At 42.3% G+C, this 26,324-nt stretch overlaps 1 protein-coding gene across 3 annotated transcripts in view; it reads right to left on the minus strand.

The window, feature by feature from the left end:
• Positions 1–26,324, minus strand: part of ARMC2 (armadillo repeat containing 2) — a 149,540-nt gene that overhangs the window by 78,739 nt on the left and 44,477 nt on the right. For all 3 annotated transcript variants that reach the window (XM_060190653.1, XM_060190652.1, XM_060190654.1), the window contains 3 exons: positions 21,211–21,386; positions 12,149–12,251; positions 9,295–9,518 (listed from right to left, as the gene is read on the minus strand). In XM_060190653.1, coding sequence (XP_060046636.1) covers positions 9,295–9,518; positions 12,149–12,251; positions 21,211–21,386 — 503 coding nt within the window. The remainder of the gene's footprint in view (positions 1–9,294; positions 9,519–12,148; positions 12,252–21,210; positions 21,387–26,324) is intronic.

Here is a 26,324-nt window from a genome sequence, read left to right on the forward strand (position 1 = left end):
TTCTTACCACACGGACCACCAGCGTTCTTGCAGGTGAGAGTATTATTTGTAGGGGAAGAGTAGATATGAAACCCAGGAGTGAACCTAGATCAAAGAGAGTAGTTAACTTAGGTTTAGGAGTAAGAAGAAGAAAAAAAGAACTATATCAAAGTATTTTTTTCATATGCCTATTGACCCTTTGGATCTCTACTTTGGTGGAAATTCTGTTCACATTCTCGCCCCCACTTTTGGATGGGGTTGCTCAGTTTTGTTTTGCAAGGTTGGGTGAGCTCTTTGTATATTTTGGTGATTAGCCTTTTGTCTGATGTATGGTATAGAAAGATATTCTCCCATTCTGTAAGGAGTCTTTCTGTGTGGTGGTTTCTTTTGCCATGCAGAAAATTTTCAATATGATGTAGTCCCATTGGTTAAGTTGTGTTTCTGTTTTCCTTGTGAATAGACTTGAGTCATTGAGGACACCTTTAAAACTTAGATTAAAAAAGGAGAGATGTATGCCTTTTAAATTAAAATTGATTCATTTGTTTATTTACTGTATAGAGACAGAGAGAAATCAAGGAGAGAGAGAGAGAGAGAGAGAGAGAGAGAGAGAGAGATCTACAGCACTGTTTCACCACTCGTGAAGCTTCCCCACCACAGGTGGGGACTGAGGGCTTGAACCTGAGTCCTTCCACATTGTAACAAGTGTATTCAACCAGGGGCACCACCACTTGGTCCCTTGTTCTATTCTCTAAAAGAAATTTAGTGGGACTTGATGGGATTTCACTAAATCTCTATATGGCTCTGCAGAGAATAGTCATTTTCATTATCTTAATTAATTTGATCCATGACCATGGCCTATCTTTCCATTTCTTTGTATCTTACACTACTTCACTTCTATGAGAATATCATATATCAAAAAAGGACAGTAACAACACATGTGGAGGAGAGGTTGTGGGGGTAAAGGAACCCTCCAGCACTGCTGGTGGGAATGTAACTGCCCAATAACAAACAGACTCGACTCTCTCGTATACATTGTCCTGTCTTGATTCTCTAGTCACTACTCTTTTCTCTTGTCATTCCACAAATGAGTCTTCCCTTCTTTCTCTTTTTTAAATTAATTAATTAATTATTTTATAAGTTCCTCTATTTTCTCTCTGTACAGTGATGTCATTTCCTTAAACTCTGATGAGAAACAATGTCCTGGGCTGGGCCATCATGCTTTGCGTTGCACACAATTAAGGTTCAAGCCCTTTCACTGTTTAGTGGCCTCTCTCTCTTTTAGATTTTATTTATTTACTTACTTAGTTATCTGATAGAATATAAATCAAGAGGTAAGGGGAGAGAGAAAGGGAGAGAGAGAGAGAGAGAGAGAGAGGAAGAGTGACAGAGAGATATCTGCAGCACTGCTTCATCACTTTTGAAGCTTCCTCTTATGCAGGTGGGAACTGGGGGACTTGAACGTGAGTCCTTGTATATTGCAACAGGTGCACCACCACTTGGCCCTTCTCTCACTCTCTCTCTCTGAATGAGGGTGGTGAAGTCATACATTCACAAGATCCTAGCTATACAAAAAAAGGAGGAGGAGGAAGAGGAAGGGAAGGAGGGGGAAGTAGAAGAGAAGATAAAGGAAAAAGAACAAGAGAGAAGAAGAGAGAGAGAGAGGGAGGGAGAGGGAGGGAAAGGGAGAGAGAGAGAGGGAGAGGAGAGTGGAGTCTAGACATGGTCAATGTTGAACAAAAACAATGTCATTTGAAGGTCTGGTTTCACAGAAGCTGCATCTTCTAAGAACCTATCTTTGGCTTTAAATGAGGTCTTTCAACTTTATGCTCCCTGTTAAGGATTAGCTCTCTACTTAGTTCCTGGCAACAATCCTATTGGCACCTTAAAATTTTATTATTTGGGGCCAGGTGGTGGCACACCTGGTTGAGCGCACATGTTACAATGCACAAGGACACAGGTTCAAGGGCCCAGTCCCCATCTGCAGGGGGAAAGCTTTGTGAGTGGTGAAGCAGGGCTGCAGGTGTCTCTCTGTCTCTCCCTCTCTTCCCCTTTCCTCTTCATTTCTGGCTGTCTCTGCCCAATAAATAAAGATTAATTTTTTTTTTAAGTTTTATTATTTATTTATTTTCCATGTTTTATTTCATTGATTCCTTTGGGATAGAGACAGGGAAACTGAGAGGGGAGGGGGGATAAAGAAGGACAGAGAAAAAGAGACACCTGCAGCACTGCATCACTGCTTTGTAGCTTCCCCCATGCGGGTGGGAACCAGGGGCTTGAACCAGGGTCCTTGCGCATTGTCACATGTTCACTCAATCAGTTGTGCCACTGTCCTGCCATGGGCATCTTCCAGTTTTAAATTAAACTAGTTGCCCAATTTCCCACCTCCTCATACCAAATTGTTTTCTTTGCATAAGTTTCTAATTTCTATAACAATAGTAAAAGCATCTTCTGAATAATCCAGGCCCAGAATGTCTAGGTCATCTGTCTTGTCTCAGTCACTTTCCTTTTCTGCAAGAGCCAAAGTGAAGGGTAGAAGGACAGACATTATCAAGAAACTTCCATTTAGAACAAGAAAATGTATTATGTACTGCTCAAGATGAAGTGAGCCGAGAGTGGGAAACATTCAGATTTAAAGGCTCTTCTGAAAGCACAAGGACTGGTGTAAGGATCCCGGTTCGAGCCCCCAGCTCCCCACCTGCAGGGGGGAGTCGCTTCACAGGCAGTGAAGCAGGTCTGCAGTTGTCTGTCTTTCTCTCCCCCTCTCTGTCCTATCCAAAAAACAAGGACATCAATAACAACAATAATATCTGTAACAACAATAAAAAGACAACAAGGGCAACAAAAGGGAAAGATAAATAAATAAAATGAAACTTAAAGGCTCTTCTGGGGGGGATGTTGAGAAGTGAAACCCATGCAAAGAGAGCAGAAGCGAACCAGCAGTCTGGGGCACTGCACATCACTTCTGACTTCAGACACACTGTATCTAACGAAGGCAGAGGATACATTTCTCTAAGGCTTGAAATCTAAATCAAATGGGCCAGGCTGTAAAAAAAAAAAAAGTCTGGAAATAGGAATAATAATAATAATTAAAAAAACTGTAGAAACGTCAGTTCTGATCCATTTGGCTTTTAACAGTTACATTGCATGTGCGACAATTACCTAACTGGGAATGCCTGCCTGAGATTGTCATTTAATTATATTAAAGAAGTTCTTGCATGATGGTTCTCCAAACATAAGAGGACCAATGAGACACAGGGTGAATCTGAATCTGATTGTCACTCTGTTCATGATGCTTACAGAAGACCCTTCTCCAGTGCTGATAGTTGCTGATATAAGTGATTCTGGGAAACTTCTTCAGCCCCTGTGTTGTGCCTGCCTTATTGTTAACATTTACAGGTCAGAGATAAACCCTCCCAGCTTCTAATAACCTGTTCTATAGCAATTTTTGACAGGCCACCCCTGTTGCTCAGTCACTTCCTGAGGTGTTAGAATCTGATAGTAACATTTGAGGGCTGGAGGGGACCCTTTTTTAACTTCTTTGGAGTTATTGGAAAAGTCATGATGCACTTTTGCACAGAAAAACAGATAACTATGTTTGTTGACTTTTCTGACAGCTCACTAGCTGGTCTACATTCCTCTTTTTCCAAGTTCCAGGGAGCACTTCTTAAGTTGTAGTATTCTGGAATTTTGTGATCGAGGATGATTTGACCTCCTTTGTTCTTGGGGTAGACAGCACAGAGAGAAATTGAGAGAGGAGGGGGAAATAGAGAGAGAGAGAGAGAGAGAGAGAGAGAGGGAGAGAGAGAAAGAGAGAGACAGAGAGAGAGAGAGAGAGACTGACTGCTGCAGATCTGCTTCACCACTTGTAAAGTGTTCCCTCCCTGCAGGTGGGGAGCTGGGGGGCTTAAACCTGGATCCTTACCTGGGGCCTTGTGCCTTAGTACTACTATGTGAGCTTAACTGGGTGTGCCACTGCCTGGCCTCCAACACATACTTTGTATGTTACGTGGTTTAGATCTTGTCTTCTTACAATAAAGAACTCAGATAAAAGAATGTTATCAAAAGAATGAAAATTATAAAGGTATATATTTTCCCCTAACTTATACATACATGTGCATGTGTGTCCTATCTCATATTCCCTGGGCTATCTCTAGGTTCTATATAACTCTGTCAGAAGTTGTGCAAACACAACAGAAATGGAACTAAGGAGTCCTGTGAGCTGGAAACGCCTCACCTGAATATTGGAACTAGAGGGCTGACATCCTAGGCCTGGGGTCTCTGGACACAATTTGAAGTGAAACATACTGATGTGGCCCTGGTTGCCTTGATTTGGTTGCAGTCAGCAGATTTAATTAATATCAAATGGTATGGATCAAGAGAAGTATGAAAGAAGACAAGAAAACTCCCAGAGATTCCATACAAGACCTTACCATAATTTATGTCACTTAATGTTACTTACAAATAACTATCTTATATACTGTCAAGACTAGTCGGTTCTGGTCTCCCTGGTCTAAGATTTAGGTGATTTAATTTAAAAAATATTATTAAAAATACATTAACAATTTGAGCCCAGTGTTGAAATTCAACCAGTTTACTAATTTGAAACCTTAAGTGCTTAGAATGAAGGAATATATACTCAGAACTGAAATATATGCATTAAAAAGCTCGAGACATTCAATTTACTTTCCCCCCTCATGTTGATTAAATAATGACTTATAAGACTATAATAGGATTATATATTAACACCTGCCATCCAGGTGTTAATATATAATCCTATTATATATTATAATATTATTGGGTAGTGTCCCTACCCAAACCTCCCTATAGTGAAGCTGAAAATGTACCCCCCACCAAGTTTTTTCCGTTGGTGCAATACTCCAAACTCAGTCAACTTCGGCTTTGCCATTTCCCTTTCTGTTCTTCTTTCTCAATTTCTGTTAATGAGTGACATTATTCCATACTTGTCTTTCCCTTTCTGGTTTATCTCACTTAGCATAATTCCTTCTATAGTCTACAGTGACTCAATAAGTGTAGCAAGTAAGTAGAAAGACCTAAAATAGACAACATAAAGTACTTAATCAAATATTTTCTACTTAGACCTACATACCCTCCTCACCTACTTCCTATTTCACTTCCCCCAATCACGCTAAACCTAGCTCTGTCAGATAAAGTAAGGACTACAAAAGCTGGATGAGGCTAAGAGACTGACATGTTTTAATGATGGCCCTTTTGGTCATTAGCCGACCACCCCATCACCTGGGGCCCTAGTCAGAAAACCCTGGTATTCCCACATAGATATGATGGCCCAGACCTCTAACAGATCCCTCTCTCCACCATCACTGGTCATCTCCACCAGGAACATCATCATAAATCCTCCTATGGACCTCCACAGGACCTTGCCCTCAGTGAAGAACAACAATGGTAGGGACTGCCCCACTCTCCGAAGGGAGGCTGGGTCAACATACTCTGCCACTCGAGGAAGACTGGTCCTTAAATGAGTGCAGCCTAGAATGTTCCCAGCTGTGACCATGGAATGCAAGTTCAGACCGGTGGGGACTGCAGAGGCCACACAGGCTCCTGTGATAAGTATGGATAGACATGGACCCTAGGTTAGATTGATGGGGTCTTCAGTTAACGGTATTTATAATACTTGTCCCATATTTGGGAGCTACTCTCTGCCCTGACCCAGATTTCTAATCCTCTTTCCAACTCTGACACCATCTTCCCAGACAATACTTTCAGCCTACCTCCAAGTTAGCTGTAGAGCTCAGGCAAATATTAGTCAAGTCTTGGGTCCTTTGGAAGATACCTAAAATAGGCTTCCTAGCTTCTTCCAACATGAAGACCCCAAATCGCATCTGCTCTATTCTTACCTTTAGGTTCCTGATTACTAAACAATTTGCTCTGCTTTGTATCTTAATGCTTTTCAGCCACCAAGTTGCAATTGCTATCATGATGCCAATCTGACCTCCCTGTGCAGATGACCTCACCAATGTGTCCTGGAACCCCACCTCCCCAGAGCCCAGCCCTACCCCACCAGGGAAAGATAGAAACAGGCTGGGGGTATGTATTGACCTGTCAATGCCCAAGTCCATCTGAGAAGCAATTACAGAAGCCAGACTCTCCACCTTCTGCGCCCCATAATGAATTTTGGTTCATATTTCTATAGGGATAACAAATAGGAAACTTTGCAGTCTGTCATCATTTTAGCGAAGATTGTAAAACTTCTTTTTGTCATGAGCAGTTCAAAATTCTGCTGGATGTGCTGTCACTTTGATAGGAAGACTTATACATTTCCATCTTCCCAGTGTTAATGAGTTACCTCTCCTTTCCCTCAAGGAGAATATGGTTATAGTTGACCTTGCAACTCTTATCCTGTGGTCTTGTCGATCATTATTAAATAATAAAATAAAAGAAAGGGAATAGGGAGGTAGTGCAGTGGGTTAAGCACAGATGGTGCAAAGTGCAAGGATTGGCCTAAGGATCCCAGTTCGAGCCCCTGGCTCCCCACACGCAGGGGGGTCACTTCACAGGTGGTGAAGCAGGTCTGCAGATGTCTGTCTTTCTCTCCCCCCTCTGTCTTCCCCTCCTCTCTCCATTTCTCTCTGTCCTATCCAACAACGACGGCATCAATAACAACAACAATAATAACTACAACAATAAAACAACAAGGGCAACAAAAGGGAATAAATAAATATTAAAAATTTTTAAGTAATAAAATTAAGTCGTAAAGAAAATACAATGACAGAACTGTACTGCCTTTAGCGATCCTTCACATGTTTATCATCCGTGTACATGAGGATCTGCAGATAGGCAAACCCAAGCAATTCAAGCACATGTAGTCCAGGTCAACGATAACCATGCAATCAAAGGAGGGTGACTCATTAACACTGGGAAGGGGAGTCGGGCCGTAGCGCAGCGGGTTAAGCGCAGGTGGCGCAAAGCGCAAGGACCGGCATAAGGATCCCGGTTCGAACCCCGGCTCCCCACCTGCAGGGGAGTCACTTCACAGGCGGTGAAGCAGGTCTGCAGGTGTCTGTCTTTCTCTCCTCCTCTCTGTCTTCCCCTCCTCTCTCCATTTCTCTCTGTTCTATCCAACAACGACAACAATAATAATAACTACAGCAATAAAACAAGGGCAACAAAAGGGGATAAATAAATAAAATAAATATTTAAAAAAAATAACACTGGGAAGATGGAAATAGAAGTCTTCCTCACAAAATGACAGCACATCCGGCAGAATTTTGAACTGCTCCTGACAAAAAGAGGTTTTACAGTCTTTGCTAACATGAAGACAGACTGCAAAGTCCAAAACTGATAAACATTGTAAAAACTTGAAACATCTTTAAGACAGAGCTTAAATTCTACTTTTTTTTTTTTTTAGCACATATTCCCAAAGGCTTTGAGCACCCTGAGTGCTCAATCAATTCTTATTGACAAGCACATTTCAAATTTGTGAATTTTTACATCAAAGATGTAAAATGATACATCTGATAGACGAATGCTTTGGAGAAGAACACGAGCACTAAAGTAGCAACAGCAACAGCAACAAGAATAATTTAACTGTGAAAACTTCTCAGCCACAAAAGAAGAGATAAAACTCCCACATAACCTGTCTTGGCAACGCTTTCTGTCCCTTAGTTGCTGTGGTCTGTCCCTCAGCTGCTGTGGTCTTGGGCCTGCATATGGTATAGACCGTCCCCAACTCACAACAAGCATTCACTCCATACTCCACTTCTGGTTTTTGATGGTTAGAGTTTATGGATATAAGCTTCACGATAGCAGTTGCCCATCTCCACAAACAATCTCCAGTCTGGACTTGTCTTCAAACTCGGAAAGTGAAAACTCTGCCTGTGAATATTTCTTTAATTACCTTTATTTATTTATTGAGTAGAGACAGCCAGAAATCAAGAGGGAAGGGAATGTTAGAGAGGGAGGGAGAGAGACAGAGACAGAGACATCCACAATACTGGTTTGCCACTCCCAAAGCTTTCCCCCTGCAGGTGGGGACCAAGGGTTTGAACCACATCCTTGTGCATGGTGACATGTGTGCTCAACCAGGTGCAACACAGCCGGCCCCCCAAATTCTATTTTTAATATGTGTCTGCAGTGAAGTTTTTAAAAATTATTTATTTATTTATTGGATAGAGACAGAGGGAAACTGAGAAGGTAGGGGGAGATAGAAAGGGAAAGAGACAGAGAGACATCTGCTGCCCTGCTTCACCACTCCTGAAGCTTTCCCACTGCAGGTGGGGAGCAGAGACTTGAACCCAGGTCCTTGTGCACTATAATGTGTGTGCTTAACCAGGTGTGCCACTGCCTGGCCATTGCAGTTAAGTTTTTACTTATTATTATTATTTTTCTGCTACCAGGATTACCCCTGGTGCTTAGTGCCTGCATGACTCCAGAGTTCCCAGTGGTCATTTTTTCTTTTCTTTTTTTTTTTTTTCAGATATCAATAAGCTATTTTTTTTTTCAGCAATTTTTCTTTCTTTTTTTTTTATTGGGGAATTAATGCTTTACATTCAACAGTAAATACAATAGTTTGTACATGCATAACATTCCCCAGATTCCCATTTAACAATACAACCCCCACTATTTCATTCATTTTTCATGAACCTGTATTCTCCCCACCCACCCCAGAGTCTTTTACTTTGGTGTAATACTCCAATTCCATTTCAGGTTCGACTTGTGTTTTCTTTTCTAATCTTGTTTTTCAGCTTCGGCCTGAGAGTGAGATCATCCCATATTCATCCTTCTGTTTCTGACTTATTTCACTCAACATGATTTTTTTCTGAGAGTCTTTCTGCATAACCATTATGCTATCTCCCCAAATCCCAGTTTTGTTTTGTTTTTAATAGAGGGTGAAAGGCAGAAAGGGATAGAGAGAGACAGAGAGGGAGAGAAAAACAAAGAGGAAACAGCACAAGCGCCATCTGTGAAGTGCCCTTCCTATAGGTGGGGATCTTGGCTTGAACCCACGTCCAGGTGCACTCAGGTAGGCCACACGGTTTTACTTTTCAACTCTTCCAGGTATGCTTTCTCTGCAGGTTAACAGAACTAGACTGTCACCAGCTGTGTGGAGGGCTGCTCTGTGAGAAGCCTGGGAATAGTCTTCCCAGTGAAGAAGGACATGGGGCACACACCCTGCAGAGGCAGGGCAGGGCCTGCCACCCTCGATCCCTGAGGCCAGGCACCCCACCTGGCAGGACCCAACAGCTCACCTGTTATTTGTTAGCTCCCACCTGGCTGGTAACTGGTATTAGGTAACATAATAACTATTGTCCACATCTTGTCTTTAAGTAAAATACTTACTTGGACTAGTAAGTGGTCTGAGTTCGGTAAGCATGCCCCACATTTCTTGGTGTTCTCACTTATTTGCTTTATCAACTGTATCAATATTTCCATGACACCTTTGCTGAGCATTTCACTCAGAAAGCCTGGATTGCTAGAAGTGAATTTGATAGTGCCCATGCAGTACAAAAACGCTTCGGTGTTAGTTTGCAGGTCTTCACTCCTTAGGACCTCCAGCAGTGACTCTGTCAAGAAGTCCAATTGTTACAAATTAACGAACAGCTGGGAAGAAGTGTTTTAAAGCGCTGTGGGTGACTCTCACTCACACTGTGTACATTATGCTAGCTAGTAGCGACCTCTGTTCAAATACTGGCTGAAGGTTTCTCACATGATATAAATAGAAAAGCTTACTTTTAGTTACAAGGAATCTCTGGGGGCCAGAGATGCAGCTCATGCAGTAGAAAATAGGCCTTGGGGGCCCGGTGGTGGCACACCTGGTTGACCGCATCTGTTACAATGCCTAAGGACCCGGGTTCAAGCCCCCGGTCCCCACTTGCAGGAGGAAAGCTTCACAAGTGGTGAAGGAGTGCTGCACGTGTCTCTCTGTCTCCCCCTCTCTCTCTACTTTCCCCTGCCCCTCAATTCCTGGCTGTCTCAATCCAATAAATAAATAAATAAATAAATAAAGATAATAAAAAAGAATTTAAAAAGGCCTTGTAGGCAGGCAAGAGAGCATAATGGGTATGCAAGAGAGCAGGCCTTGTAAGATCCCAGGTTGTAGCACCATGTCGGAGTGTCTTGGCACCAGGGCAACCTCTGATGCTGCGATCTTTCTCCCTCTTTTTTGTCTTACCCTTTCTAGTTGAATGGAAATATTGAATGGAGTAGTGGAATCGTGCAAGTGTAAGACTATAGGGATGCAATAATAATTAATAATAAAAATACAAAGGAAATATCTGTAATAGTAATGATAACAAAAGGATTATTAGTACATAAATAAGAAAGTGTTTTCAGTTAAAGGGTCAGAGATGGAGAGAAGAGGAGACACCTGCAGTACTGCTCCACCACTCACAACGCTTCTGCCCCCTGCAGCTGGGGACTGGGAAACTGAGCCTGGGTCCTTGTACGTGGCGGCCTATGTTCTGCCAGGGGAGCCACCGCCTGTCTATGAGCTTATATGATTTTTGGTTAATTTTTTGGAGTCATTATAGAATAATGATAAAAAATTTATAGTCAAAATTCGACCAATCTTTAAGAACAGATTTGGTGTTGTATAAAAAGGAAATTATGACATGCACTTTGAAAAAAAATCTCAATCACTAAAGTGAAGGATAATTTGAATATGATATCCACTTTTATCCAAGATAACTTATGAATAGCCATCCGAATAATATACAACTGCTAGGTTTTGGGTATAATTCTGATAGGGTTATTGTTATGCCTATCTGATACTTAATTTTCTTAATATCAGTGCAGTTATTTGTCAGAAATCTCTCTATTTTTACTCTCTCTCCCTCCTCCTCTCTATCTACATATCTATCTATCTATTTATCTATCTATTATTTATTTATTTTTATTTTCTTTACTGGAGCAGAGGATTGAACCTGGGACTTTGGAGCCTCAGTCATGAGTCTCTTTACATAAATTTTATGCTATCTTCCCTGCCCTGAGTGTCTCTTTAAATAACCTTGAATAACTATTATGCTATCTACCCTTGCCCTAGTAATTTTTTTTTCAGGAAATCCAAGGCCAGGAAATAAAATTTTAGATAGGGAACTTAAAAAAAAAATTCACACAACATTACTATAGGTATTGATTTTATTTTTTAAGAATCATTTATTGTGGCTGGGTGGTGGCATACCTGGTTGAGTGCACGTGTTACAGTGCAGGGTTCAAGCTCCCACTCACCACCTGCAGGAGGGAAGCTTCGTGAGCAGTGGAGCAACGTTGCAGGTGTCTCTTTATCTCTCCATCCCCTCTTGATTTCCTCTGTCTGTACCCAATATGTAAATAAAATAGTTCATAAAAGAGAGAATGAGAACCAGAGTGTCAGCCTGGCATACGCAGTGCCAAGGATCACTGTTAGGACCTCATGGTTGCAAATTCTGCATTCTTTTAAGGTGCCTTGTTCTAAGCCCCTCCTATTTAAAAATAATAATAATAATAAGCAGACAATTATCATAGGCTCCAAGAGGTAGATTAAGTGAGAAGTGGAGAAATCCAGGAAGGGGTCTGGGCAGTGGTGCACCTGGTTAAGCACACATAGTACCAAGCTCAAGGACCTGGGTTTGAACCTCTGGCTCCCCACCTGCAGGGGGGTCACTTCACAAGCAGTGAAGCAGGTCTGCAGGTGTCTTTCTCTCCCCCCCGATCCTCTCTTGATTTCTCTCTGTCCTATTCAACAACAACAACAGCAATGACAACAATAACAACAACAATGATAAACAACAAGGGCAACACAAGGGAAAAAATAGCCTCCAGGAGCAGTGGATTCCTAGCGGCAGGCACCAAGTCCCTCTGGAGGCAACAACAACAACAAAATTAGAAAGAAAAAATAAATGAAGCAAAAAAAAAAAAAATGGCCACTGGGAGCAGTGGATTCTTAGTGCCTGAAATAACCTTGGTGGCCATAAAAGAATAAAGATTAAAAAGATTACTGGTGTAAAAAATACAGGGAGAGACAAAATGAGTAGCACATGACTTCTGTATGTCACTAGCAAGGAAACGATTCATTATCACTCAAAATGAGTATCACATGACTTCTGTATGTCACTAGCAAGGAAACGATTCATTATCACTAAGCGTGACTTTGCTTTGTAGACACATTTGTGCTCAATGGTGACATCTGCTCAATGGGAGAGCACAGTACACTCACCCAGAATGCTGTCATTTTGAATCAGAGAATCATTCTTCTCACTCCTGCTAATTTTAAAGATAAGTTTGCAGACATTAAGAAGATTCCTCCTACTCACTTTAAGCTGCAGAGAAAGAAAACATATTTCTGTTTCAGGGGAAGGAAAGAAAGACCAACTATAAATCTTTAACACAAGCAGCTATTCTAAAAATAAGGACATTTATGAAGCATAAAGATAAGTTCTACGGAAGTCAACATTGAAAAGTTTAAATCACATGTTTGCCAACTGTGACATCTAGTTAACTAACTTGTAGTAACTGGAATAGAAGATATCTTAAGATGAAGCAGATTCTAAAAAACAAAGTTGTTTGTTTACCTGTTGGGGCTTCTAGTCTATGTAATTCCACTGCTCCCAATGGATTTTTTTTCCTTTTATTTTATTTTTTTGCCTCTAATCCCTGGAGCTTGGTGTCAGCACTACAAATCCACAGCTCCTGGTGACTGTCATTTTCCCTCCATTTTATTCAATGGAACAGAAAGAAATTGTGAGGGGAGGAGAAGATAGGGAGGGAGAGAAAAAGACACTTGCAGACCTGCTTCACCGCTTGTGAAGCTGCACTCCATACCTGCTGCAGGTATGGAGCGGGGTCTCGAACCCTGATCCTTGTTTGGGTCCTTGTACTTAGTACTGTGTGCACTTAACTGGTGTGCCACTGCCCGGCTCCTGTTTTTTCCTTTTAGTTTTAGACAGAAAGAGGGAGAGAAGAGTGACATCATAGCACTGTTCCATCATTGCTGAAGCGTCTCTCAGTGCAGGCCACGGTAAATGTGTTCTCTGCCAGGTGCCCGCTCTCCTGGCTCCGGATCACATACGCATCTGGATCCGACCACTGGTGATGCCAGGGGCCAAATGGGAACTCTCTCACATGCAAGTCTTGGGTATTATTGCTACACTGTCTCCCCAGCCCCAAGACCAAACCCATTTTAAGACTAAGCACTTAATTATGACTTTATAAGCCTTATGATTGGATGTGAGGTAATTATTTACAGAGTATGTGAGAAAAAATAAACATAATGTCAATGAATCTAATTAACTAGAACAATTGTTTTTAGAAACCCAAAGAAGGCAAATACCAAAATGCTAGTTCCAAACTGAATTAGGAAAAAAAAAAAACAAAAAACCATGAGGGCTGGCAAAATGGCTTCTCCAGGAGGCTGCCTGCTTTGCCATCCATAAGCCCCAGGTGGGAGCCTGGTTCCCACTGCACTGGGGGAAGTGCCAGCACTTGTGTCTTTGCCTCTCTCCCTCTGTCTGTCGCTATCTGAAAAAAAAGCTGGCTCAGTGAACCCTGGTGACAATAAGAAAGTGAATCTAAGAGGCAGTTAAAGAAAAAAAGGAAAGGAGAGAAATGAGCTCTTATCAGTTTACAAATGAAAATTTTAAAGTATTATTATTATTATTTTGATTAGGTAACATAGGGCTGGGAAAACAGCAAAATGGTTATGCTAAACGATTTTCATGCCTAAGACTCCTTTTAGGTCCCAGGTTCTATCCCTGATACCACCATAAGTCAGACACAGGCCGACCAGAACAATGCTCTGCTCTGGTTTATGGTAGTTCCAGGGATTAAACTTGGAACCTCTGAGGCATCTCTCTGTGTGTGTGTGTATATATGTCACTCTCTCAGCAATACTTTTGAGATAATCATAAATAATGTTCAGAGTTTTAAATTAATTTCCCAAACATATAAAAACATCTATGTAAATTACACACAGGGGCAATAGATAAAAATACTTTTTTTTTTTTTTTGCCTTCAGGGTTATTGCTGGGGCTCAGTGCCTGAACTATGAATCCACTATTCCTGGAGGCCATTTTTTCCCATTTTGTTGCCCTTGTTGTCATTACTGTTATTGTTGCCATTGTTATTGTTGTTGGATAGGACAGAGAGAAATCAAGAAGGGAGGAGGAGACAGAGAGGGGGAGAGAAAGACACCTGCAGACCTGCTTCACCGCCTATGAAGTGACCCCACAGCAGGTGGGGAGCGGGGGGCTGGAACTGGGATCCTTACACCTGTCCTTGTGCTTTGTGCCATGTGCGCTTAACCCATTGCTCTGACCCCCAAGAAAAATGCTTTTTTTTTTTTTAATTTTATTTATTTATTTCCTTTTGTTGCCCTTGTTGTCTTATTGTTGTAGTTATTATTGATGTCGTTGTTGTGGGATAGGACAGAGAGAAATGGAGAGAGGAGGGGAAGACAGAGAGGGGGAAGAGAAAAACAGACACCTGCAGACCTGCTTCACCGCCTGTGAAGGGACCTGCCTGCAGGTGGGGAGCCGGGGGCTCGAACCGGGATCCTGACGCCGGTCCTTGAGCTTAGCGCCACCTGCGCTTAACCCGCTGCAGAAAAATGCTTTTTAAGGTCAGTATAATGGATTTACAACTGAGTCAAATGGTCGAAATGACTGTACACATACCTAAAGTAGTTAAAATGTATCTAAACTTTAAACAACTGTATACATTAAAAAAATGTATCTAAACTTTAAAAACTTTAAACATCTAAAATGTCCAATACTAGGGAAGAGCTTACTAAACTGTAGATCATATTACACATATTACACAGTCACCAAAAGTGTAACTGTGGGCACTGGGCTGAGAAGATGACTTCACAGCTTTAGAGCTCAGTTCTAGCACTCCTGGGTCCCTACAGGTCCCGCAGTCAGTCCTAAGCACCATCATCATAAGCCATAGCTGAGTGAGGCTCTGGTTTTTCTTTCTTAGTCTCTTGTAAAAGCAAACAAACAATTAAATAGAATTAAAAGGAAGATATCTGTAATCTAGTACTAGAGGAAAACGTTCCATACTCTCATTGTAAGAATGTCAATTATGTTTGTAGGTATGAGGTCTTCCAAAGAATTAAATATATCTGTGTAAAGGGGGTGGCATACGGTCAATATTTTATCTCCAAAATTATCTCTACTGTTATTAATGGTTTTGGTTAGTTTAAATAAAATAGAATGGAACTAGCCAGACACATGTCTTCATCTCTTGGGTATCTGACCCACACATCTTTAGTGGGTTCCTCTTCTTACTAGGCACTGTGCTGCTCACTGTGAGAAATGCCAAGATGTCTGAAATCAGCTCCCTGCAGAGGCAGTGGGGGAGGAATTACCCCCCCCCCCCAGGGAGCAGCTTCTGTCCCGCACTGCCCCTCCTCCCACCCCCAGGGAGCAGCTTCTGTCCTGCACTGCCCCTCCTCCCCCATCCCCCAAACACACACACTCAGGCCTTTGCAGGTCACTTCAGAGCCTCTCCAATAAAGTGTCGGCATTATTTTTTTTGCAACTTCAGACAGGTCTCACAGCCTAACTTCACAGCTGCTGGAGGTGTAGCTGCATGGAGAGTCAAGGGTCTCACTCTGTTCTACTGAGTCAGAATCTGCACTTTAGCAAATCCCCCAAGAGGGGTCCCTGTGACTGAGGAGGTGGAGCAGCAGGTAAGTACCGGACTCTCAGGAAGCCATGAGGTTCCCAAGTTCAACCCCCCAGTATGTGTCAGAGTGATGTTCTACTTACACCCCCAGCCTTCTTGCCTGTGTGTGTGTGTGTGTGTGTGTGTGTGTGTGTGTGTGTGTGTGTGCATATATGTATTTTTTTTCTAAGAAAAGGTTACACATGGTTGAATAAGAGTCCTGCTCTCTGGAGCAAAAATAAATAAATAAAATAAATAAAAGGAAAAAAGGAAACAAGAACTTAATAATTTTTTTTAAAAAGAATAGGGAGCCAGGCAGTAGCACAGGGGGTTAAGCACACTTGGTGCAAAGTGTAAGGATCCCTGTTGGAGCCCCCGGCTCCAACCTGCAGGGGAGTTAGTTGCTTCACAAGTGGTGAAGCAGGTCTGCATGTGTCTGTCTTTCTCCCCTGCCCCCCCCCCCCCCGCCTTCCCCTTCTCTCCCCAATTCTTTCTGTCCTATCCAACAATGATGACATGAATAATAACTACAATGAGGGCAACAAAAGGGAATAAATAAATAAATATTTTTTAAAAGAATAACTATTTTAAAATACTGCTTTAAAATTCAGAAATAAACAGTAAAAATATTCTATTATCAATGGCAATAGATATTATCCTTAATAGCAGGAATATATCTTTACCAGTTGACTATTTTCCACTACATTATGAGCTTTTGAGGACAACACCAGGATTTCTTTTTAAAAAAAATTTATTTATTTTCCCTTTTGTTGCCCTTGTTGTTTTTTATTATTGTTGTAGTTATTATTGTTGTTATTTATGTCGTTGTTGTTAGGACAGAGAGAAATGGAGAGAGGGGGGGAAGATAGAGAGGGGGAGAGAAAGACACCTGCAGACCTGCTTCACCGCCTGTGAATCGACTCCCCTGCAGGTGGGGAGCCAGGGACTTGAACCGGGATCCTTATGCTGGTCTTTGTGCTTCGCGCCATGTGTGCTTAACCTGCTGTGCTACCACCCGACTCCCTAAAGCCATAATTTCTTAGCCTCTGTGTGGTACATAGCACGGGCTGCATAATTAAAACTTGACTAACAAATGAGTATGACTAGTCTCAACCCTCAACAAGTCTTACAATTTTTATTTAAGAAGTGGCAAAGGAAACAAAATACCTGGAATAAGAATTTTCATCCAAAAAAATATTATGGGGCTGGGTGTGCACCCTGTTAAGTGGACATATCACCATGTACAAGGACCCAGGTTCGAGGCCCTCACTTCCCACCTGTAGGGGGAATGTTTCATGAATGGTGAAGCAGGTCTGCAGGTATCTATTTTTCTCTCTATCTCTCTCCCCTGTCCTGTCAAAGAAAAACAGAAAAAAACAGACTCCAGGAGCAGTGGATTCATAGTGTAGGCACCAAGCCCCTGCAATAACCCTGGTGGCAAATAAATAAATAAATAAATAAACTTTTAAAAAATGTATTATCTCATAAGAACTTGTGATGCTAGTCAAAGGTCACAAAACTTTTTGAGAAGTTTCCCAACATCAAATTCTGTTTTCTAGGTTTGCAAAAGTGTGTGTGTGTGTGTGTGTGTGTGTGTGTGTGTGTATGTGTGTGTGCGCACGCGCAGTTTCTGGGTTTGCCATATGGCCAGTTTACATTCAAAGGAAATCCTTATGTCTATCTTTCAGTAACTGTACAGCTATACCTTTGGGACATAAAAAGGCAAAAGATCATGCCACACGTCAGGGATGGAGACTTCTTTGCATAACACAGCAGTGCCCCACCCCCACTGTCCGCTCGATTCCCTCTTCTTCATCCTCTTTCTGTGGTGGCATTGGCCCTTTGGCGCTTTACTGTCTGCCTCTCAGCTCCAGTGCCAGCCCAGCAAGGGAGTGGCTATTTTATTGACTTGTAATTCTCAATGTCAAGCATCCTTGGCACAAAGTAAGTTCCCACAGTGGGCTAGTTCACACCTTATGTTAAAGACAGAAGACTTATCTATTTAAAGCAGATTTGGGAAATTAAAGACATGTTTTAAAACATTTGTACTCCCACTACAGGAAGTCACTGTTGGCATATTGGTATTTCTTTTTCTGTTCTTAATGGTTTGTATAGGGTGTTAGTTTTTTCTCCCCTTCTGAATATAGTTACATGCGTACCATATACACATTTGTATTTTTTTTAAAAACAATCTCTTTTTAATGGCAACTGATATGTTTTGTTGAGATTTTTCAATACAAAGGTTGAAATTAAAATAGTTGCCTGGCAAACCTTCACCAAAAAAATTCAGGGAATCCGAATAACTAGAACTGTGCTAAATTTTTTTAAAAAAAAATTTTAAACACTTTTTAATATCTGTGTTATAATATTAAATTGGTCAATTAAATACTGACATTAAGAAATTACTTAAAAACATCTTGATATCACCTATCGTTAGGTATTTTTCTAGTTTTTTTTCCCTTCTACATCTTTTTTTATAATGTAGTCTTCTATACAGAAGCCTACGTTAGACATTGTGTCTGGAATATTATAGGAGACTCTGGCAGAAGATGAGAAATTGAACCTGCTGACCTTGAAGGCCCCTCTTGACCTTGTGGCCCTGCCCTTAATCCATGTCTGCACTCTGGAGTGTGGCCTGGCCAGTCTTGCCCCTGAATTAGAACAGCAATCAATGCCATAGAGTTTTATCTAATCATATGCTTAAGTCAGAATGTGCTCACTGTTTGGCAGGTCCTTTGCTTTTTGCCCTAAAATAGTTGGGCCATGTATACAGTAGACTTGAATGGCACCTTTAGCAACCAGAATACTACTGCAGCTGTAGTGCATTAATACCTTCATGGTTCTCTCTCTCTCTCTCTCTCTCTCTCTCTCTCTCTCTCTCTCTCTCTGGAGTTAGAGGCAGCCTAAGTATGTTGCAGAATATCTAGGCTGTAAAGAAAAACCACGGGCAATCCCTAGACTCCCGTGAATTGCAGAGGTTCTCAACAGCTACGGCCAGAGAAGGAACTGGACAGACACGCGGATAATCTTTTTGCCTCTGCTTATAACTTCTGCCTTTAAAGTCCCTTTGTGGTTTGCAATTACTAGATTTAATTTAATTAAAGCTGATGGACCCACCATTACCTGGGAGAGCGTAAAATATTACTGAAACCAACATATCAAAGAAATGTTATGGTGGAGGTAGATAGCATAATGGTTATGCAAAGAGACTCATGTGTCTGAGGCTCCAAAGCCCCAGGTTCAATCCACCACACCACCATAAACCAGAGCTGAGTAGAGCTGAGCAGTGCTCTGATTTTAAAAAAAGAGAGTGTGTGTGAGAGAAATGTTGTTTTCTCAGTCACATATCACAGTTTTATTTATTTATTTATTTTTACAAAGGGGGAACAGGAAGGGATAGCAGCTAAATAAGAATGTAGCAGCTTCTCAGGGATCAGACAGTGGTGCATCCAGAGAAGTGCATATATCACCAAGCACAAGGACCCAGGTTGGAGCCCCCACTCTTCATCTGCAGTGTGTGGGGGGACACTTCACAAGCAATGAAGCAGGTCTGCAGGTGTCTATCTTCTCTCCAACTCCCCGTCCTCCCTCAATTTCTCTCTGTCCTATCTAATGAAATTAGGAAAAAGGAAAAAAATGGCCACCGGGAGCAGTGGATTCCTAATGCCTGCACTAAGCCCCAGTGACAACCCTGATAGAAAGAGGAAGAAAGAAAGAAAGAAAGAAAGAGAGAGAGAGAGAAAGAAAGAAAGAAAGAAAGAAAGAGAGAGAGAGAGAGAGAGAGAGATAAAGAAAGAATAATAATAAAAAGAATGTAGCTTCTCGGGCTGGGGGTGATAGCATAGTGTTTATGTAAAAATATTTTCATGTCTGAGCCACCAAAGGTTCCAAGTTCAATCCCAGCACCACCACAAACTAGAACTTAGTGGTAATCTGGTAGGAAAGGCAGTATAAATGGAAGGAAGGAAGGAAGGAAGGAAGGAAAGAAGGAAGGAAGGATGATGGACTTTGGTCTGGCAAAATAGCTCACTTGGCTAGTGTGCTGTCTTGCCATGTGCATGAATGACCCTGGCATTAGCCTGGTCACCACTACTGTGGTCTTTCTTCCTTCCTTCCTTCCTTCCTTCCTTCCTTCCTTCCTTCCTTCCTTCCTTTCTTTCTCTTTCCCTCTCTATCTCTATCTTTAAAAAAAAGTAAATAAAAACAAAGTGTTTTCTCAAAACGTGTCACATAGAATCTAGAGATATACTCAATCAATTATTTTATTCTTTTTATTGTCACCAGATTTATCACGGCAGCTTGGTGACTGCATGAAGGCTCCACGCCCCCCCCCCAGTGGCCTTTTTTATTTATATATATACACACACAGGACAGACAGAAATTGAAGGGGGGGGAAAGTGATAAGAGATGGAGAAAGATTGACACCTGCTACAGATCTACTTCATCACTCGTGAAGCTCCCCTGCCACCCCCAACCCCCCGGCAGGTGGGGAATGGCGGCTTGAACCTTGGTCTTCACGCATGGTATGTGTGCACTTAACCAGGTGCGTCACCAGTCAGTCCCCATATATTCATTTATATGAGAGGGTGAGGTGGCAGGGGGACTCATGAGAGAGAGAGATCTGACAAAAGTCAGAGCACATATGGTGCTGGGGACTGAACCAGGAGCCTCAGGCAAGTGTGTCCTACACACTACCAGCTGAGCTATTTCTCTGATCACATGTTTCCCATAAAAGGAAAAAAAGATTTCTTTATTTTATATGAGAGTAGAAAGCATGAAAGCAGTGCTCTGCTTTGGGAACAATATCACAGCAAGTAATAACGGCACTCTTTAAAGCATGAACATGTATGCCACCTTTACCTTACTGTGTCCTTGAAGATCTTAAGTTCTTTAAGTTATAGGCGTTAGCCTAGTAACTTTGACTCCTATAAAACTAGATAAGCAAGGCAGCGCTCATCGCTTTTAGCGGCTCTCTTAGAAAGTTCTCCAATAATTATGTCTTATCTTTTAGTTCCAACTGTTTATGACTGTGCTGCCCTCAAACAATGAAATCACTTGAGTTTGGGACAGTTTCTGCAGACTTTTATTTGGTCTTTTCTTCTAACATCTCACAGGAACCTTCCACGACTGCCTTCCCATGACCACTTCTGGCTACTTCTCTGTCTCATGCTGGTTCCTGAAACACCAGGCCACGGAGCCAAAGGCCCGAGCTGTGGTTAAGTTTTTTATTAAAATCACGTGATAGAATCAAGCCCCAGCAGGAACCGCAGGGCAAAAACCACAGCCTGTGTGCTCTGAGACTTATCTTCAATCGACTTACTCGAACAACTGTTTTGAATGCATTTACCTTTTGTTACTTTTTTTTTTCTTTTTAAATCTACCTACAGTGCAAATGTAAGAGCTTATCTGAACATTTCCTATGTACTCAGCTTCGGTTCCTTAAATGGCACCTTCTAGTCAAATTTGGAGCCTGTCCGTTTAGGATCTTTCATTTTCTTTCAAGATTCTAAAGGAACACGCTACATTTCTAATCTTGATAATATTTGAAAATATGGCATTGGGCAAAGCCTGTGGGTGCTACAGTCTACTAGGTCAGAGGAAAGAGGAACTTACTGCTAGAATAATTTTTGCAAGTTTAAGGCTGAGCAAGTCTGAACCAACATCGACTAGTTGATAGAGGCTCTTCAGGAGCAAACTCCTTCGCTGAAATTTCTTGCCAAGCAGGTTCCCTTCTTCTAGAGCTTGATAGAGCTGTGTGCACGCATCACAGACTGTCTCGGTGTTTCCTTCTGTGAGAGGAGACAAAACAAAGCAGCAGTTAGGGAATAAGGTCAAGCTTTCACGAGTGTCAAATAGTGTGAAAACGATGTCTGCATTTCCCTGGACATCTTCAAAATCCTAATCTTTTTTCTTTCTTTCTTTCTTCTTCTTTTTTTTTTTTTTGCTTTCTTATTTATAGCTACCTGTTTTGTTTTTTTTTTTTCCATCTTGTTGATCCATCTCCTTTGTGGCTTATCTAAAACATACAACTACTTCAAAGAGGGCACTGATGCATGAAACTGCCCTGTGTCTGCACCTTGGCCTTCATCCCAGATGCCCACCTGCACCCGTGCTCCACTCAGAGCAGAAGTCCACTCCTTCTGTCTCCACAGACAGCCCTCAGCAGCACCACTCCTCTGCATAGAATGTCCCTCTTATTCTTGTTCTTACGACTTTTGGTCCTTTCCAAAGCTCCACGCATGTCCCAGTCCCTCCAGGAGTCATGCTTTTTTTTTTTTTCTGTATGCCACAAAAAAAAAAAAAGACTTTATACTGTGGCATTTTTCTCTTTCAAGGCATATTGTGTTCCAGGTCTGGTGCCCTGAAGTGGGCATCATGCTACGTGAGTAGTGGTTGTCCTTCCACTTTGTATCAGCATCACATGGTACAGTGAGAATGCTAAACTGACAATCTAAAACACAGCTCTCTCTCTCTCTCTCTCCCTCTCTCTTCCTATATATGTGTGTATATATATATATATATGTATATATATATTCACTTTCTAATATAACTGTTGATGGTCAAATTCTTTTCTATGAGAATTGTGCTCATTAACGGAGAAAACAGGCTATGGGCAGAATGAAATCTCAGTGTTGCCACATCCATCAGTATTTGGAGGCAGTTATTAGGAAAGAAGAGTATGGTCCGGGTGGTGGTGCACCTGGTTAAGCGCACATAGATGAGCAAGGTCCCGCCCAAGGACCTGGGTTTGAAGCCCTGCTCCCCACCTGTGTGTGTGTGGGGGGGTGTCACTTCTCAAGCGGTGAAGCAGGTCTGTAGGTGTCTATCTTTCTGCCTTTCTACCTCCCTCCTCTCTTAATGTCTCTCTCTCTGTGCTATAGAATGAAATGGGGGGTAGGGGAGAAAATGCCCACCGGGGGCAGTGGATTCATAGTGCTGGCACTGAGCCCCAGCAGTAACCCCAAAGGCAAAAAGAGAAAAGAGAGAGAGAGAGAGGAAATGAAACAGAAGACTTAAAAAAAAAAGGGGAGACCCAGAACTTTTCAGTTTGTAATTGGTGATTTTTGAAAGTGGTACTATCCATAAGGAGGGAAACCAGAGCACAAAATGGAGCATGAAAAGAAACACAGCATCCAAGGTGTAAGATATTTAGCTGAAAATGTTATCGCTGACAAATTCTATCACAGAATTTAAAAGTAGGAAACCAATCTTAAATAAATGCCATAATGTGTTCTTAAAAGTCCGCGTGGAGGAAGCGTGCGCCTGCAGGAGGAAATGGCTCGGGCCATTTTTAGCTCTTTTCCACAATAACATCTAAGAAAAAAAAGTCCAAACCTCAATAGCTAAGTAGCCTTCAATGCCTTTCAGTTATGCAGTTAAACAAATGAATTGATGGGAAATGACTTAGACTAACTTTAAATAAAGGGAAAAATTTCGAGCTCTGTTGTAAAAAAAAAAAAAAAAAAAAAAAAACCTTCTGTTTTGTTGTTTTATTCTTCTGTGACTGGTTAATTTCTTCAAGAACCCCAAGCTTGGGCCAGGGGTCACTCCCTGGCAGTGGGTGGTCTCCACAAATCCCTCAGTCTAGTAGGTTCTAGTAAAGAGTAGTTATTTGGACAGAAAAGAAGTTTTAAAAGGAAGACCCAAGGGTCAAATCTTAAACTATGAATCTAACTAACTTTTTATAGCAGTTGGTTTGTTGTGTCACACAGATTCAACAGATGACTTAAATCTATATAGTATCAAGATTCTAGGGGGCTGGGAAGGAAAGCAGGGGGTTAAGTGCACATGGCACAAAGCGCAAGGACTGGCACAAGGATCCCGGTTCGAGCCCCCGGCTCCCCACCTGCAGGGGCGTCACTCCACAGGAGGTGAAGCAGGTCCACAGGTGTCTGTCTTTCTCTCCCCCTCTCTGCCTTCCCCTCCTCTCTCCATTTCTCTCTGTCCTATCCAACAACGACAGCAATAATAACAACAATGATAAACAACAAGGGCAACAAATGGGGAAAAAATAGCCTCCAGGAGCAGTGGATTTATAGTGCAGGCACCAAGCCCCAGCAATAACCCTGGGGGGGGGGGGGGGAAAGGAAGAAAGAAAGACAACAAAAGCAGTAGATTCATAGTGCCAGCAGTGAGCAAGTGGAGGCAAAAAAAAAAAAAAGTATTGATATCCCTCTACCAACAAAAATGTAAAGGCAGATGGAGGTGGCAAGAAAACTCACCTGGGAAGGTGCATGTTGTGTCATGTACATGATCCGTGACCCAGGTTAGAGCCCAGCCTCTGTCCCACTGATGGAAGCTCTCACACTATGACAGCTTTTTTTTCTCTCTCTCTCTCTCTCTCTCTGCCACCAGGGCTATCACTGGGGCTTGGTGCTGGCACTATAAATCCTCGGCTCCTGGTGGCCATTATTTTTCTTTCTACTTTATTTTTATATGACAAGATAGAGAGAAATGGAGAGGGAAGGGGAGATAGAGAGGAACAGAGAAAGAGAGATGCCTGCAGAACCTGCTTCGCTACTCAGGTAGTGTCTGTCTTCCCTGTAAGTGGGGACTGCGAGCTCCCACCCAGGTCCTTGTACATGGTTATATATGCACTTAACTGGGTGTGCCTCCTCTGTCCCCTGCTCTGTGGTGTTTTTTTTCTTCTCTTTCTCAGTCTCTGTTTCTTTCTTAAAAAAAAAAAAAAAAAAGTTGGCTGGGAAAGGTGAAATCCCAGCATTGACAAAAACAAACAAATCTCAAAGGATGGACCTGGAGATTTCACAGTGAACATAACACCAGACTTTATGTCCTAACTTCTATCCCTAGCATTATATATGTCAGAGTGGTACTCAAGTGTCCTCCTCCTCTCCCTCTCCTTCTCCCCTACCCCCCCTCATATTGTTTAAAAAAAAAAAGGCCTCAGGGGGCCAAAGCTGGTGGGGAAGATAAGCTCCTCAGTCTAGTTGGGTAAGAAAAAGCAGTGTCTCTCCCCCACCCACCCCCTGCATCTTTGGGTTTTCACCACTTAAGGCTGACTTGTTCAGTGAGAGAGAGGGAGAGAGAGAGATGCTTCCTTCAATGTAGAGGAGGCGGCTAGGCTCAAACCTAGGTCATGCCCACGGCAAAGCTGAACACCATCTAACGGAGTTATTTTGCTGATCCACAAAGCAGTCTGGAAGTCCTATCTCCCCCATAAGATTCTTCATAACTGCAAAGGGAACCCTAGTATATTACAGTGGGAAGCCCGGCAGCTCCCACCTTCCCCACGTGGTCAAAGTCCCTATTACGTACAGTGACCCAGATCAGCAGCACGTGCCTTCTGGCAGAATGCACTGGCAGGAGCAAAGCCTCATTTCATGCCACAAGCTTGGCCCACATGTTTCATCGGGGTCTATGACAAGGAAATGCCAGATAATCCACTTTGTCATGCCATCCATAAAATAATGACTCTCCATTCCTCAAATACATCACACAAATAACTGGAATGTGTGACTGAAGAAGTTATTTATTTACTTACTTATTTATTTATAATGTTTGTTGGTATCCAGGGTTATTTACCTCCGGATCTTGCTGCCGGCGCTATGAATCCATAGTTCTCATGGCTTTTTTTTTCTTTCCTTTTTCATTTGATAGGACAGAGAGAAATTGAGAGGGGAGGGGGAAATACAGAGGAACAGAGAAAGAGGGACACCTGCAGACCTGCTTTACTGCTTGTGAAGCATCCCTGATGCAGGAGGGGAGTGGGGGCTTGAACCCTGGTCCTCCTTGCACACAGTACAATGTGCACATACTACCACTGCCCGGACTCCCTGAAGAGCTTCGTTATCTATAAAAGAAATCATTAGGACAACTGGTGGCAAGATCTGAACAAGATTTATATAATATTATGGTATGAGAACTTTCTTTTTAAAATTTTTAAAATATTTATTTATTCCCTTTTGCTGCCCTTGTTTTTTGGTGTAGTTATTGTTGTTATTGATGTCTTCGTTGTTGGGTAGGACACAGAGAAATGGAGAGAGGAGGGGAAGACAGAGAGGGGGAGAGAAAGAGACACCTCCAGACCTGCTTCACCACTTGTGAAGCGACTCCCCTGCAGGTGGGGAGCTGGGGGTTCAAACCAGGATCCTTATGCCGGTCCTTGTGCCTTGTGCCACCTGCGCTTAACCCGCTGAGCTACCGCCTGACTCCCAAGAACTTTCACATGTGTAACGGAATGCCTTTCTTCCCAGAAATATGCCAGAGTACTTAGGGACATGTGACATCATACTGGCCACTTGCTCTCAAATGGTACAGAAGGAGGGATTCCACCTGTGTGTTTAGAAGTGTATGTGGGGGAGTGTGTGAAAGAAAAGTAGAGCAAAAGAGGGAAAAGTGAGGGCGAAGCAGGGAATGTGGTAAGAGAGCAATAGTCGGATAACTTGGATGAAAGGTGTGCAAGACTGCTTTGTGCTATTCTTAAAACGTTCCTGCAGTCTGAATTTACGTCAAAATATACAAGTGAAAAAGAAAGGAAAAGAACCTCAAAGCGTCAAGTGCTATCATGTGCTGTTAATTCAGCTGTCTGTGAAAAAGATGCCAGGCTTCTATGTCTCGCCACCCTGAGAAGGGACATCGCATCTACACCGCAAATCTCAAGCTCCTGCTAAACTCTCTGCTGGGGCCTGTGGCAGCAGGGCCTTCAGCATCCTCCTGAAGGTCTTTGGTTTGAAGGCCTGTGCGATAGGCCTGCTCTTCAGTTTGAA

Source organism: Erinaceus europaeus, chromosome 4 (genome assembly GCF_950295315.1).
Source record: "Erinaceus europaeus chromosome 4, mEriEur2.1, whole genome shotgun sequence".
Classification (NCBI taxonomy): domain Eukaryota; kingdom Metazoa; phylum Chordata; class Mammalia; order Eulipotyphla; family Erinaceidae; genus Erinaceus; species Erinaceus europaeus.